The 15,262-nt window shown below is 39.6% G+C and overlaps 3 protein-coding genes across 5 annotated transcripts; 1 reads left to right on the top strand and 2 right to left on the bottom strand.

The window, feature by feature from the left end:
- Positions 1-4,693: 4,693 nt before the first annotated feature.
- Positions 4,694-8,141, bottom strand: LOC105918834 (claudin-9). 2 transcript variants are annotated; one of them, XM_036137289.1, is made up of 2 exons: positions 7,573-8,141; positions 4,694-7,492 (listed from the first exon to the last, which is right to left on the bottom strand). In XM_036137289.1, the coding sequence occupies exon 2, from the start codon at positions 7,323-7,325 to the stop codon at positions 6,657-6,659; it is 669 nt and encodes a 222-aa protein (XP_035993182.1). In that variant the 5' UTR covers positions 7,326-7,492; positions 7,573-8,141; the 3' UTR covers positions 4,694-6,656. The 2 variants fall into 2 exon arrangements, with proteins under 2 accessions (XP_035993182.1, XP_012709448.2); XM_012853994.3 differs by having other exon boundaries at positions 4,694-7,489.
- A 2,132-nt stretch (positions 8,142-10,273) lies between these two features.
- On the top strand, positions 10,274-11,583 carry LOC105918825 (GTPase IMAP family member 4). Of its 2 annotated transcripts, XM_036137288.1 has the most exons (3): positions 10,274-10,436; positions 10,551-10,607; positions 10,854-11,583. In XM_036137288.1, exons 1-3 carry the CDS (start codon positions 10,415-10,417, stop codon positions 11,345-11,347), a joined length of 573 nt encoding a protein of 190 aa, XP_035993181.1. In that variant the 5' UTR covers positions 10,274-10,414; the 3' UTR covers positions 11,348-11,583. The 2 variants fall into 2 exon arrangements, with proteins under 2 accessions (XP_035993181.1, XP_035993180.1); XM_036137287.1 differs by having other exon boundaries at positions 10,551-11,583.
- A 1,668-nt stretch (positions 11,584-13,251) lies between these two features.
- On the bottom strand, positions 13,252-14,981 carry LOC118563051 (zinc finger BED domain-containing protein 1-like). The gene is made up of 3 exons (XM_036136648.1): positions 14,096-14,981; positions 13,649-13,928; positions 13,252-13,262 (listed from the first exon to the last, which is right to left on the bottom strand). The coding sequence occupies exons 1-3, from the start codon at positions 14,780-14,782 to the stop codon at positions 13,252-13,254; spliced, it is 978 nt and encodes a 325-aa protein (XP_035992541.1). The 5' UTR covers positions 14,783-14,981.
- Between the last annotated feature and the right edge of the window lie 281 nt (positions 14,982-15,262).

Here is a 15,262-nt window from a genome sequence, read left to right as displayed (position 1 = left end):
TTTCCCATGCGCTCAGTGTACTCATGTCCATCTTTAAAAATGTTAGAAACTATATTCATGAAACTAAACAATCATGTTTTAAAAAATTGCTGAATATAATTTGATTGAAGATTGGGTGTGATGAACATCAGTGCAGTAAATAGCATAAAGAAGATTAAAATTACAATCCAAGGTAGAACATTCGGTGCATTGTTTTATGTAAAGTTTAGGACAATTTTGAAACTGATAAGTCTCTTTTTTTTACAAAAATGCTGAGAAGTTGAAATAAAATGAAATTCAGCATTAGATTTCAAAGGCTTTCCTTGCTAGTGGTGTAACAATACATTGATCCACATCGATAAGTCAATGTAAAGATTGACAATCCAAAATGAAAATATCGATCCATATCATAACTTTTAAGATACGCCTTTATTTTGAAATTCAGGTTTGAGACTATATTTAACAAGTGAAATATTATTATCAATAATTTAAAATTAGAAGAATGCTTATGTTTAAAAGCCTGATACCTGTAAGATTTTAGAAATAAATTGTCAAATCATATTTGTTTTATGTGAGTTGATATCAATGTAGATAATAGTGTTAGGTGAGCCGACGATATGGCATCATATTGATCGGAAATCGTAGCAGACTTTGTTTTATTTGCAAATATTGTATTGTCATCCAAACAAATCAAAATAACATTGTATTGTTACAAAGCTGGTGATTTTTACCCCTAATACTTAGACTTACAAGTTTATAAAGTTAGTTTAATGGCTTCTCAATGGAATTGTGAACTGGGAAGTTTCCTGGCCAATTTCAATGTTTTGGTCCCCAAGCCCCTTAATTATCCCTTCCGTGTCGTTGCAAAAATAGCTAAATTGTTCACTGCTAAATTGCTCCTGAATTGAGCAAATTTTCTCCTGTGAGATTTCTTGATCCACTTCCTGGTATGCATGACACTGTTTTCAGGCAAAATTCCAAGGGAGCCACTCCCTTTGACAGGAAGATGACCCCATGCATAAATGGTTTCAGGACCATTTATGCGTGGTCCTGAAACTTATGTCAATGTCTCTTCTCCAAATAGTTATTTTTTTCCTCATTTCAGTCTGAATTAGGGGCTTTTTTTTTTTAGAAAAATATTTTCATCCCAGTCCTGATACTTCATACGGTCTGTCGTTGATTTTTAGTTTTTATCCTTCTTCTTTTCAAAGATGTTATCTCTTTGTCGCCTCTGTGACACCGGGCCAGAATCTAAAAATCTCTGACTCACTGTGCGTCATTACCTGTTGGAGGTAAGCATGGTTGACAGAAAAAGCAGATTTTTTTTTTAGTAGTATTTTATCCGTTCATCTTTGTAGCAGCCTTAAAGACGACAACGTCTACATCAAAAGCTGAGGTAGTCTCGGAAACTTACGAGCACTTTTGTGCAGATAGGGGTGCCGCATGGAAACTAATGCTTTCAAGAACAGGTTTACTGTCACGTATGTTTCAGGTATGTTAGTTAGGCTGAAACAGTTGGTACGTTGCTTGTTGTGCATGACTTTCACATTCCTTTTCCCTTCAACGTATAGCTGCCACGTTTTACATTAGGAGAACCCAATGCAATCTGTAGTACGGATCGCACAACTGTATGAAATTTGAGCAACTCAGCCCATCTGTTTGATGCATTTAGTTTTCAGTGTAAGCTGTTTTATTTTTTTAAACAGGCAAACATCAAATTTTTACACAAATATGTAGGAGACACGAATGCAAGGCTTTCAGGATTTAGCTCTTTTACATACGGGAACAACTGTGCTTCAGATACCTCCATTTGTTCTTGAGAAATGAAAAATACGATCAGAAACCCAGTTTATGTGCTAACTATTACTTGGGTGTGTTTTCAGTTTGATTCTTTTGACCAATATTTCTCTCTCTTGCCTTTGTGTTTAATGGGATAATTATAGGTTGTCAGTCCAGTTTGCTAACTTTCTATCCTTTTTACTCACAGGTAGCTTAATATCTTATGCAAGAGGTTTAGGGAATGAGATCAAATGGTGAGATATGCTACTTTAAAAGTGTCATATAAGAAAGGATGAAAGTAGTTAAAATCTCAGATTCCAGTAAAGACGTTTTTTTTTTTTTAATCTGTAAACTTCTGTTGACACTGGTACTCAAACAGTGGATCATGTGAAAGGCTGGTGGACTAATAGTCGATCAGCTTTTATTTGCAGAGACTCTTGGAGACACAGACGTCATTTTTGAGGTGGACAAGACTGCACTGCACGCGTGTAACACAAGTGAAAATGAGTATAGTTAAAAGCAAATGAAAAAGTACTTTATGCTTCCTGAAAAGCTGAATGACACCCAGCTGCCACGTGAATGCATTTCTTTGTTTTCACTTGAAACAGTACAGGCTGAGAGTTTGAGCAGCACAGGGGTCATGGTCATGTTGAGTCAAAACAAGATGGAGAAGGGTGGAAATAAACTTGAAGTTGTTCTTCATTTTAGTGAAAGAGGACTGAAAAAATATACGTATTTATATGTTGTCTATGTGTCCTTTGGCTTTAAAAAGAAGTCTCAGTGATCTGTGTTGCACATAAGAACGGGAAGACTTGGGCAGCAAAAAGGGGAAGGACACAGAAAACTTGCAGTTTATGCAGACATGTCTAAAAAGTTTTCCTTTTGCAGTTGTAACGAGAATCACTCTGAAATAAAAGTAAATTTTTAAATGATATGGTTTCTATGTGTACCTTTTTAATTATCTAGGCTTTTTCAGGCATACTTTGCTTTTACAAACATCTACATTTTGGCCTCTTCTCTTTGATTTATAACTACTCATATAGTGCAATATTGGATTTAGTGTAGTTGTAGGGTGTAATTTTTGTGCCATGTCTTTATACTCTACTCTTTTTTTTGCACATGAAAGTTCTGCAGTTAAAAACATCGACGTGTGCTGACTTGAGTGGCACTTGCACAACTCAGAGTAGATTACATACAGGCATGCCTGCCTTATTCACTGCTGGGAACTGGATAAATTGAGCTGAGCAATAAAAGTTGGTTTGAAAATGGGACTTGGGGGGGAAAAAAAAAAAAAAAGTCTTGTAATGTCAAATGGAATGAGACAACTCAAACACCAAAATGGCCACATATTTGGTAAATGGCAATAAAAACAGTCGTAATGAATCCGAAATTTATCCAGTCTTTTGTAAAATTTAAATAAGTCATCAAATGTGGCTGTTTTATAGAGGATAATCGCCCTTAATACTGCCTAAAAGTGACTCGGTGACAGCTAGTGAGCATCTACTGCCCTCTAGTGGAGTATATCTGTTATTACTGCGTATCTTTATTCAAAACCTAAAATTCAGGCGTGAAATGGAGACAATTCAGAGCTGCGTCTAATACATACTTTTATGCTACACAAATGTTTTTTTTACGCAGATACTTAGACAGTTTCACAAAGGCAATTTACTTTGAAGCAACCGGTAAAGAACCAATACCAATTATGTACTTATGACAAAAAAAATCTTGGAGAAAAAGGAACATATTGTAAAAAAAAAAAAAAATAAACGAACACGAAGAAGAAGTGTGAAAAAGTAGTATTTAGAAGAGTATTCTAGAATCAACAGTTATCGTTTGATGAAGAACAGAGGAAGTGCTGGGAAGGACAAACTGGGCTGTAAGGATCAATGACAAAAGACAAGTGTGATGTTTTACTCAAGGGAAATCACTTAAGGTCAGATTCACCATGACAACAACAACACTTTACTTTGTGTCAGGACATTTGCAGCATTAAGATTGTATGTATTTACTTATGTATTAACATTCCTAACTCATTGTTGTTAAGCTTTTGAATTACATGATCATGAAATTTTTTGGTTTGCATCTACAGTTCCAGATATTTTTCTCAGTATGGGCATTATTATCATAATAATTTCAGGCTTTCAACAATCTGTATGAACCCTTTGCTTTCCAGGGGCTAGTTATTATACACATGACTTAAGTAAATCATAAAACTAATCTGGTTTACAAGAGGGAATTCAGTATGGATCTGATTTCATGCACAGGTTTAAAATTATGTATGCTGGCTAATACATTAATTTTAAATCTTACAGCATTCTTGGAATTGACGAATACTCACAAAAGTACATTAGTCCAAGGAACTAAACAGATTGACAGTCTTTTGGAGCCACTTTGAAGCAAATTTACATTTTAAGCTCATCAGTTCAACCTGTTGCATGTAAGTAAAAGCTAAGACTATGCAACATCTTTTTGACAAGGTCAGGAAAAGAACGCTATCACCCAGTCGAATGAAAATAGATCCATATGTTAACGTACAATTCTGTTAAAACCAAGGTTCAGGCATGCCATTAACTGGAAACTGCTGGAGCAAATCTTTCACTGAACATGCAAAAGAGATTTGCGGCTCCCCAAAAGGACCATTTTTCTGGAAAAAACTTTTATGGTTCCACAAGACAAAGACTGAGCTGTTTAACCACGATGAGACAATGGAAGTTTGGAGAAGTCAAGGGCAGGGCTTATCAAGCACTGTTGTTGAAATGGGTTAAGCAGGCAGACATGAGACTGATAAGATGACTTTCATAAAATCCTGAACCAAATAAAAATTATTGGACTTCAATCAGTTTGAGTGAGCTTCAGAAATTACCAAGAAAAGTGGCCACATATCCATTTTTATAGAGAATACAATATAGAATACGCACATTGATCATGAAAACAATTAGGAATCAATCAAACTTTATTTATAGAGCAAATACAGTCAAGAGTAACACGAGGGGCTTTAGAGATGTTTAAAACAGACATACACAAAATAAAGATAGAAATCATATGATCAAATTATCACATTTAAACTAATGATGAGTTGCGGTAAACTGACTGGAAATGTAAATGTTAATTTGATCACACAAGGCTTGGCAACATGGACAATAGCTGGACTGAGGATAGGGAACCTTCAGAACATGCTGAGGATGCTGAGGACCAGTGACCAAATAAAGTCCCCCCCAATAAGAAACACAGGATACTACAGAGAAACAATTAATTAAACTGAGTATTTACTTTAAGACTGAAATGACTGCTAACACTGCACAACTCAAACAATATTCTAAAAAACTGTTTCTAGGTTTTAAATTAAATACAATTATTTTCAACCGAGGTGACATCTGTTTTTCAGATTTAGTTTTTAGTTATGTTTACACTTCCTTATTAAATATAACTTCTTCAATTTAATCATGTTTAGTGGTTTGTTTGAGATCTAATAAAGTATCAGCAACAAATATGGACACCACACTGGACTGGGTTCCTAACTGGGGACACATTTGCCAGATGAATCATTATGAACATGTACATCTCAAAATTAGGTAGTTGCTCATTAACTTCTTAACTTATTCTACATAAAATTATGAAATTAGGAACACAAAACTTATTTAGAATACCAATTGCTTCAATAAACCAAAGTTATTTTGTTTTCAAATTTGCTTTACAATGAGAATAAACCCACTGCTTCTCGAAATAATGACATTTTGCATGAATAAATACTTAATCTTACTTTTTTTTTACATAAATGTACTGTACATCAAAGAGGGGCAGCTATTGTTAATTAATTTATATTGTTTAATAAGAATAAAGGTACACATTAAAGAAAAAATGTCTAAAGAACAAGCGCACTGATAAATAAAAAAAAAAAACAGTATTCTCCTCAAAAACCCCAGCATATGATGATGTTCAGTGCACACTAGCCTTTATTACACAGACCACCCACACACACATTTATGCACACACACAAATACAAACACAGGCAGAGGCAGAGGGGAATCTGAGAAATGTAAACCACGCACATTAGTGACCATTAAAACATTTAAAATCCTCCCACGGCTCATTTCAACTCCTACTCCAACACAAAGCCCTCAAAGTAAAGTGAGTAATCCTTCTTTTTGTGCATTAACATGTCCACAACTAGACATGCCCATAAACCGAAAAAATCATTCACACTGCTGGCAAATTCAGATTTATTTTAATGTAAGCAACTTTCTTTCTTTTTTCCGATACAAAATGTGACAGACGGCTGCCAGAAGATAAGAAAGAAATATAAAAAGAACTTCAGCTTGGAAAAAGCTTTTTATTTATATTTGAATAAAGAAATGGCATGTCCAAAATGATTTATACCCATCCCATTAATCAATGGAAATAATCCTTGTTAGCTTTTCTTTTTTGCACATTTCCACTGGTATTTTGACTAATCTGCTTTGGTGAAGAGCTCCAAGTCTTTGATGGGGAGAAGGCCCACTTGCCATAACCCTAATCTTTAGCTTCCTCCTTCGATATCAAATTTAAGCCGAGACTCTAGTTGGACCACTGCAATATATTAGAATAGGTCTAAAACCTATTGAGTTCGAGTCAGAACAGAAACGTAAACCTAAATCTGCCAGGAGTGTGAAGAGCTTTTAACTAAACTGTCGTTGTTAGTGAGACTCTAAAGATGTATTGTTGCTATGAAAGCCCATCTAGAAGCATTATTCTCAGACTGCCTTCATAGCAGGACTGCAGGTAGAACTGGACATAAAGTTAGCCCGTTTGAAGAAATTCGACTTATGATGCGTAGAAGGGAAAAATACTTTCTACAGACGGAGCTTTTACAAGCATGTAATTTAAAACTGTGTATTTTACATGAGTCCAACATAGTGATTTCATACAAATGACTTCTCCTGCTGCTTCACCTCTCCTGCTGTCCCCGTGGACGGGCCGGGCTTCGCTGCAGCTCCAGAGACGGGGACCACTCTTCCGCCTGGTGCAGAGGATCCGACGTGAAGCAGAGCTCCGCTGAGCAGGAGCAGCACGCTGGCCCCCCACCCCAGGTACAACGCGGGCCCCAGTTCTCTCTTTAAAGGCGCTGCGATATTTGGATCATAGAAGTCCCTGATCGTGGCATAGGCAGTCCAACAGATGGGCGTCAAGTAGGCGAGGCCAGCCACAATTAGGAGCACCCCTGCTATCCTGGCCAGTCGGGCTTTGGAGGCCTGCTTGCCGTCGCCCATGCAGTGCGTACACTTGGCCCCGGCTACACCGAGCATGACGGCCAGGACGCCGAGAAGCAGGGAGAGAAACGTCAAGCATCGCGCCACTTGGGCAGAAGTGGGGAGGGCCAAGGTGGAGTCATAGGTCTTGCACTGGATGTGGCCTGTGGTCTGAGACAAACAGTTCATCCACAGACCCTCCCACAACACCTGGGCAATCACTAACTCTCCCCCCACGAAGGCTGAGACACGCCACAGCGGAGCCGCGCACACCAAAGCCCCACACACCCAACCCAGCAGGGCCAGCACCAAGCCCAGCACCTGCAGACCCGTTGATGCCATGGTTGTTCAGGAAAGGTTCGCTGCCAATGGGTTCAGAAACTCCCAACACCAGTCCTGTTTTTTTCTCTATAGTGATCAACTACTGACAGGAGCCTCTTATCTACTTAACTCTTGGCCAGCCAGTAAGATCTTCAGTGTCCCCTCTCTTCTTCAGCACCTGTCAGCTACTGTATATAGAAGAAACAATCTTTTAGAAAGTATAGTTTGTAGCGACACATCTTAAAGTAACTATATTTGTCAAACGTACTTTTATCCAGAGGTCCACGGGCGTCTCGACGATCCTCTGTGTGTTTCTACATCCACAGTCCCCCCGCAGACTTCTAGATGTCAGAAGTGGCGCCTCTGCTGTTTTGACAGGGCAGCTTGTCCCACCACAGATCACAGGGTTGGCGTGGGAGGGCAGCCGCGTAATACTGCATACTAAATATACTCACACAGAAAATACAACACAGCTAGTTGATTGGACAAAAAGAAAAGCCATCCCATGACAGCGGAGGGACACAAGAAGACTTTGTTACAGACGCAGCTGGCGACCACCATGTTGTCATCTCATAAACTTGGGGTGGGTGGTCGAAAGAGTGAAAGATGGAGTTCATTTAGAAGCTCCTACCAATTTGTTGATCCCAGTACGAAGATCAAGTTATTTTTCCTGATGTTATTATCTATAACAAAAGCGCTCATGCTCCTGAACTTTTCCACATTTTGTCTCCTGAAAACCACAGACCTCAATGTGTTTTAGTGGGGATTTTATTTAATAGACCAGCACAAAGTAGTGCATTACTGTTTGGTAGGAGGAAAGGCATGGTCTTCAAATGTTTGTTTGTTTTTTAACTAAGAAAAATGTGGTGTCATTTTTTTCCCTTCATAGTAGGTGCACCTGGTCTGGCGTTCTGTTAGTTGTGACACCATCCAGGGAAGACAGATCACCCGCTATTACCATCTAATATAGAACAGATTACTGGATCAATGTGTGCTTCTGTGCTTTTTTGTCTCTCTTATTGTGTCTCTGCTCTGTCTTCTCTAACCCCCAGTCGGTCGAGGCAGATGATTGTTCACACTGAGCCGCCACTGGGACAAACAGGACAAACAACCATTCTCGCACACACTCACACCTAAGGAGAATTTAGAGAGGACGATTAACCTAACAGTCATGTTTTTGGACTGTGGGAGGAAGTCGGAGTACCCGGAGAGAACCCACACATGCACAGGGAGAACATGCAAACTCCATGTTTAACCAACTTTAAGAATGAAAAAAAAGTTTGCCAGCTAAAACTATATCAGATTTAATTGTCATCTTATTTTAAAGATGTGAAACTGGTGAAATTGCGTCATGACAGATCAAAGACTAGAGCTCCGAACAAAATACTAGCTGCGTTTCATAATACTGGGAATAAACCCTGTTTGGCTGTTAGCTGCTGTGTATGTGGCAGACCGTATTTACATTTATTCAAAGCACGCCTCTCTTTCATTCCATTTGTAGATCACTAGAGTATCTTCAGTTTAAAATCAACATTTCAAGCATTTTGAATATAATTCTTACTTGTATGACATCACTTTCCCCATTCATGTGTATTGGGGTTTTACTTCCGGATATCTAAAATGCCATTCCTCCTATGTGAAATAAACATTCTGGATGTCCAGAAGTGAATTCTGATGAGGATGAAGTCTTATTTCAGATCTCCATCCCTAATACAAGTCATAATGACCATTTTAGAGATCAATATATGTGTGTATATTAGGGCTGGGCAAGTTAACGCGTTAATTTCGCGTTAACTCATTAGACTATTAACGGCGATATTTTCTTTAACGCGCGTTAACGCATGTTGGTCACATGCTTTTATTTTGTGAAGGTCTGTTGCTGCGGTGTAGGGGTTTGAATCAGAACAGTAGGTGGCGATAATGCGCCAATAACCTCGCTGTCAGCCCAGCCTCAGATTCAAAGAGGAAGAAAGGTGCTGGCCGGAAAAAAAACACAGCTGACATGCGGAAGGCGGTGTTTCCCGCAGGTACCGCGAGCGAGCTTAGGCGAGGCGAGGCGAGGCGGTGAGTTGGCGGCCAGAACAAGTTTTGTGCGGAGCGGAGCGGAGCGGAGCGGGGGGGGGGTCTGCATCGACGCCGTCGGTGAAGTCGCTTCTCGTTTCAAAGTATCCATGTGTTTTTGCCTGTTTTTCCCTGCCATTCACTATATGCGCGCGAGAAAGCAACAACAAAAAACCGCGTGTCAACGTCAAATAAACGCAAGCATATCGAGTTAGCAAGCATTTCAGTTTAAAGTTCTTCCAGCATGGAATATGACAGAAACAAGTTAGTTGGAACCACTGCCAAGTTAAACTTTGGTATTGAACATAAAATGGTAATGCTGCTCCCTGCTGTTACCTCAGATATTGCCTGTTTTTGGTAGATTTTTTCCCCATAAAGAGAATTCCCTGTCAGTGGCAATAAGCTTTAATTTATTATTATTGCTATTTTTTGTTTTACATGTTTAAGTTGAGCTTTACACTAAATATGTGTTACTGATAAGTGCTACAAATGTTACAACACTTTTGTTCATATGGCAGCAGAACATTAAAATAAAAGTGCTCTTTACACTACTTTTGAATTCATTCTTGGAGTTTGTAAATACAATGCGATTAATCGCGATTAATCGCGATTAATCAGTGCGATTAATCGCGATTAAATATTTTAATCGTTGCCCAGCCCTAGTGTATATATATATATATATATATATATATGTTCACATTGACACATTGATATTTCTCCTTTAATACATGGGTGTTAGGGGCTCAGAATGTTAATTTTGACTAGGAAGACTTCAAAACAGGTCGAAGGTAATAAATGTCAACATGACCCTCCATAGTAAGTTTCGTTTTTCAAGAAACAACTGCTATTAGGTTTCATTTCTCCTTCAAGCAATTCACTGGAGGACTGTTTAATGAGGGCTTATCGAGGAACTGCTGAAGTGAAGTAAGAATAGAAATTGAAATAAAACATCAGGAGGTTAGAGTCAAGTACAGACCTACCTTTATTGCTTAAAGTCTAGTTTGGTCCAGATTTCTGTTTTTGGCTTTATCTTTTGTATCTTATCCAACATGGAATCGACTTCATCTAAAGGTAAGCATGTCTTCATTCCTGAGACAGGATACATCTTTTTTATGGTTGTTTAAACCTTCTGACTCTGAATAAAACTTTGTTTTTTCATTTTTCAACACACTTTGTCTGGTGCAGTCAAAGACCTGAGAATTGTCCTCTTGGGCAAAACCGGATCTGGTAAAAGTGCAACAGGTAACACCATCCTGGGAAGGACAGGTTTTCTCGAAGAAATGTCTCCTTCCTCTGTCACTAAGAAATGCAAAAAAGAAATTACCCACCTGGACGGCCGCACAGTGACTGTCGTTGATACTCCTGGGGTGTTTGACACATCCATTCCTGAGAAAGAGCTGAAAAGTGAAATTGAGAACTGTATCACACTGTCCCTTCCTGGACCGCATATATTCCTGCTAGTTATCAATCTCTCTGTACGCTCCACAGAGGAGGAGAAGAATACCGTCGAGTGGATTACAGAAAACTTTGGTGAGGAAGTCTCAAAGTACACAATTGTTGTTTTCACCAGAGGAGATGACCTCAAAGACACCATTGAGAGCTACTTGTGCAAAAGTGAAGATCTGAAGAAGCTTACCAGTGACTGTAAAGCTGGGTATGCTGTGTTTGACAATACAACCAGAGGAAATCACACTCAGGTGGCTGATCTGCTTGAAGCCATAGACAGGACAGTAGAGTTAAATGGAGGTTATTATACCAAAAACATTTACGATGAGGCCCAGAGAAAACTATGGTGGCGCAAGTTTGGACGCCTGGTGACACCTACAGGAAGTCATTTAATGTGGGCAGCTGCAGGTGCAGCAGGTGCAGCAGCAGGTGGTGCTATGTTGGGAAAGGAAGTTGCAGTTCAAGCAATGCAAAAAGTGGCAGTTTTTGGAGGTGCAGCACTTACGAAAGTTATTGGAGGGTTTCCCCGTCCTTAATCAGACCATAGCTAAGGTCGATCAGAAAATGGCTTTTATGTAGCCATACATGTAGTGTATGGCTACATACACACAACTTATGTTGTGGCGGACCACTAGGAGGCCCCACTCACACCCAGATGAAGGGAAGTTTTTATTCAAAAATGTGTATTTTATTGGTGTTGATTATCACAATGTGTACCATTACTTCAGTTGGAGTCAGGTAAACGAGGTGATGAAACTTACATCCCTTGTCGCCTTTCACAAGATCATGTGTATTACTTCCTAATTAACAGATCTTTTAAATTTAACGTTGCCCATTGTAATTGTGTAAATTTATGTAAGGAAAAAATAATAATTTCTGCTTTATCTGAAAATTAAAACTATATAAATGGCTGATAAAAAACAAACAAACAACATAAGTGGCCATAACTATGCAGACGACACACAGCTCTGCATCACCATGTCACCAGGAAACTGGTGCCCATTCAATCGCTGAACGCTTAGAAGAAATCTTAACCTTTTTACAATGATTTTCAATGATGTTTTTCTGAATAAAAACAAAACTGAAGTAATAATTTTTTGGCCAAGGGAGGAACCATCAATAGTTAGAACACAGCTTCAGTTGTTTCAAATAGTAACCACTGATCAGGCCTGGAATCTGGGTGTAGTGATGGACTCAGATCTAAATTTTCAAAGGCATTTAAAGAAAATAGCAAAGTCAGCCTTCTATTACCTGAAAATAAAAAAATTATTTTGAGGTAGACACCGGCTTAGGATCTACGTGGATAATATGACAAACAGACACCACAGACTTAGTATTTACAGAATTCTTTTGTGAACAATATAAACCGATGTGATTTTGCATGAATTGATCCTTCCTTCAATTAATTTGAACTGACAAAGCAATTTTTGTGCAGTGATATTAAGGCTTCATTTACAGAAATGTACAATTCAATGTTCCTGAGAATGAGTGTGCAAATAGGCAATAAAAGTAATGTGATTGTAATATTTCATGGACCACAAACTTCTCAGCAAGGGGCAATAACCCTCACAGGCTTGCAAAGAAGCTGTTTCTGAGTTCATTAGTTCTGGATTTGATGCTTCTGAAATGCTTACCTAATGGAAGAGGGGCAAACAGTGCTTTGCCCTGGTGGGATCAGTGGAGATGCTTCTGGTCCTTCTCTGGACTTGTGCTACTGAGTACAAATCCTGTAGATGGAATCCCACAGTCCACTTAGCTGTTGTCACCACCCATGCTAAATCCTTCCTCTCCTGTACTGTGCAGCTCCCATACCACACAGTTATGCTGAGACACAAAATACTTTCAATCATATGCGCTACTTATCTGGAACAAACTCCCAGAAGATGTAAAAGTGCTGAAACTTTCAATCAAAGTTAAAAAAAAAACTATTTGTTTAGAGTTGCCTTTAAACGTTAATGTTCTATTAGGGATGCAAATTATCGATTAATTCATTAATCATTAGTTGATTATCTTATCGATCGACTTTCGATTAATTGATAAGCGGCGTTTTTCACCTGAGTTTCAGGGCTTCAATAGGGCCTTAATATAATTGAGGTATTATGTTACATTAGCCAACATTATGGTACCATAATTATATTGTATTATATTATACATTCCTCAAGTAATTATGCATTAGGAGAAGAAAGCAGACACGTTTTTAAGGTAAAACAAAATCTTTAATTAAAAAAAAACCTGGCTCAGTTCTTGCATTTGAAACAGACATAAAAAGAGAATAGAAGAAATTAAATAGAGAGCCAAACAGAATATTATTGAGCCTATAGGTTAGAAAGAAACTGCATAGGCTATTAATTGGGTAATCCTCAACAATCCTAAAATGAAACATCCGCAACATATTTCTACCTCAATTTGTATAGGGTTACAGCAAAATAGAATGAAACGTTCACAGGGTCACTGAACACAACAACATAGCATAACATTACAGGGCCTTAAACCAGAACAATCAAATAAAGTGGTGATTCAATATTACCCTCTCCTAACTGAAATGTGGCACATCAAAACTTGACCTAGGCCTAGGTTCTATATATTTTTGTTCAAGAAAATAAGCATGTTAACGTGCTCTGGGGTAAGGCGTGTACGTAGCCTGTTTACAGTGAGCCAAGCTACTGAAAACACACGCTCAGAGGGGACTGATGTGCCTGGCGTACACAAATACCGTTTTGCTAGTGTTGCCAGCGTCGGAAACCTCCTTTCATTCACTTTCCACCAGCACGTGGGGCTCGACTCAAGTGGTGCAGGAGGATCCTTTAAGTACATATCCACTTCACTCTCCACATCACCTTTACGGGCATCGGAATAGGTTTCACCCAGAAGTAAACTCATAGCAGATGTAGGCTTAGCCCCATGTCGCCGAGGCCCTGCTGTATGGACAGTGTTACCGTCGTCTCCAGCGGTGGCGGCACCTGCAGTGATGCTGTCGCGTTCGGCTGTAGCCATTTGAAGCAGCGTGGAATGAGCTGACTTCCTGGTAGCTGGAGGAAGAAATCCCAGGTGTTTGTGACGAGGGTCAAGCATTGTTCCGATCATAGGGGTGGATGTGTTGAGGTCATCAGACTGAATCTGTTGAAAATAGAAAGAATAGGCATAGGCCTACAATTACACATATAAAAACGATACAATTGAATGACAATTACGACCTATTTGCATCATTATTTATTTTATTCATCATTATTATTAGTCTATTGCATAGACCCTATAGGTAGTTTTAATAATTAATGGATGCATACCTTCATGCGCTCGCCCAGCGAATCTCGCACTTTTTCCTTGAAGTCTGCGACTTTGGGGCTGTCCTCGTCTGAAGCGCTGAGGTGAGTGTTGATTAGACTGAACGTGATGGGGTACGTGTTTGAGATTGACACCTCCGACTCCGCAAACATCACCGTAGTTGCACACTTCAATGTTCCCAACACGGGTGCCATATCTTCCATTAGCTGCCAGTAGTCGTCTCTCAACTCCAGCGTCCTCGCATCTGCCAGTTTTGTCACGGATCGGTCTGATAGCACGGCTGACACAGCCCATCGCTGTTCAACCAGGCGCTCAAACATGTCGCACACTGAATTCCACCTGGTTTTACAGGATTGAATGAGGCGATGCGGAGGAAGCGACATTTGGTGTTGCTTTTCTTCCAGGGCTTTGGTTGCGATTGTGCTGTGGTGGAAATGTTTGACCAACCTTCCCGCTGCCGCGATTGCTCTGTCTACCCCAGCAGAAGCAAAACCATCATTGACAGCGAGATTCAGGGTGTGCGCAAAACACGCTACTGATTTCCAGCTGACTCGTGTAGGATTGTTCGCTTGGACAATATTCCTAGCATTGTCGTGGACACATGCTGTAACGCGCCCGGAAAGTCCCCAAGTCTCCACTATATAATTCAGCTTCTCAGCCAAGTTGTCGGCGGTGTGTCTGTCAGACATGCTCGTCGTAATCAGGATTGCAGATTTTAACAGCCAGTTTTCGTCGGTGTAGTGGCAGGTAACTGTGATGTAACTTTCTGTTGTGAGACCGTCCAACAGTCTGTTGTTAATGCTACAGCTGTAACAGCAGCGAGCTTTGTTTTTACCTCACTTTTCTTTTTTTCGAACCGAGCTTCGAGGCGAGAAGTTATTGATGTTCTCGAAGGGATGTTGTAACCTGGCTCTATGAACCCAATGAGATCCTGAAATCCTGCACCGTCAACTGTGTTGATTGGCATCAAATCCCTCTCGATCATGCTGCAAATCTTCTCTGTAATGCCCTCCGCCCTTCTCTCATCATACGCTCGCCTTCCAATGGTAGCTGTGATTTTAGGTTGACCAGGTGAACTGGTGGTGCCATGCAAGACAGCAGCATGCACAGTGTTCAAATGATAACTGAGTGAGCTAGTGGAACTGTTGTATTTCAATACCGCATTACAA

This window comes from Fundulus heteroclitus, chromosome 5 (genome assembly GCF_011125445.2).
Source record: "Fundulus heteroclitus isolate FHET01 chromosome 5, MU-UCD_Fhet_4.1, whole genome shotgun sequence".
In the NCBI taxonomy this organism is placed as follows: domain Eukaryota; kingdom Metazoa; phylum Chordata; class Actinopteri; order Cyprinodontiformes; family Fundulidae; genus Fundulus; species Fundulus heteroclitus.
This window is presented reverse-complemented; position numbering and strand designations above follow the sequence as displayed.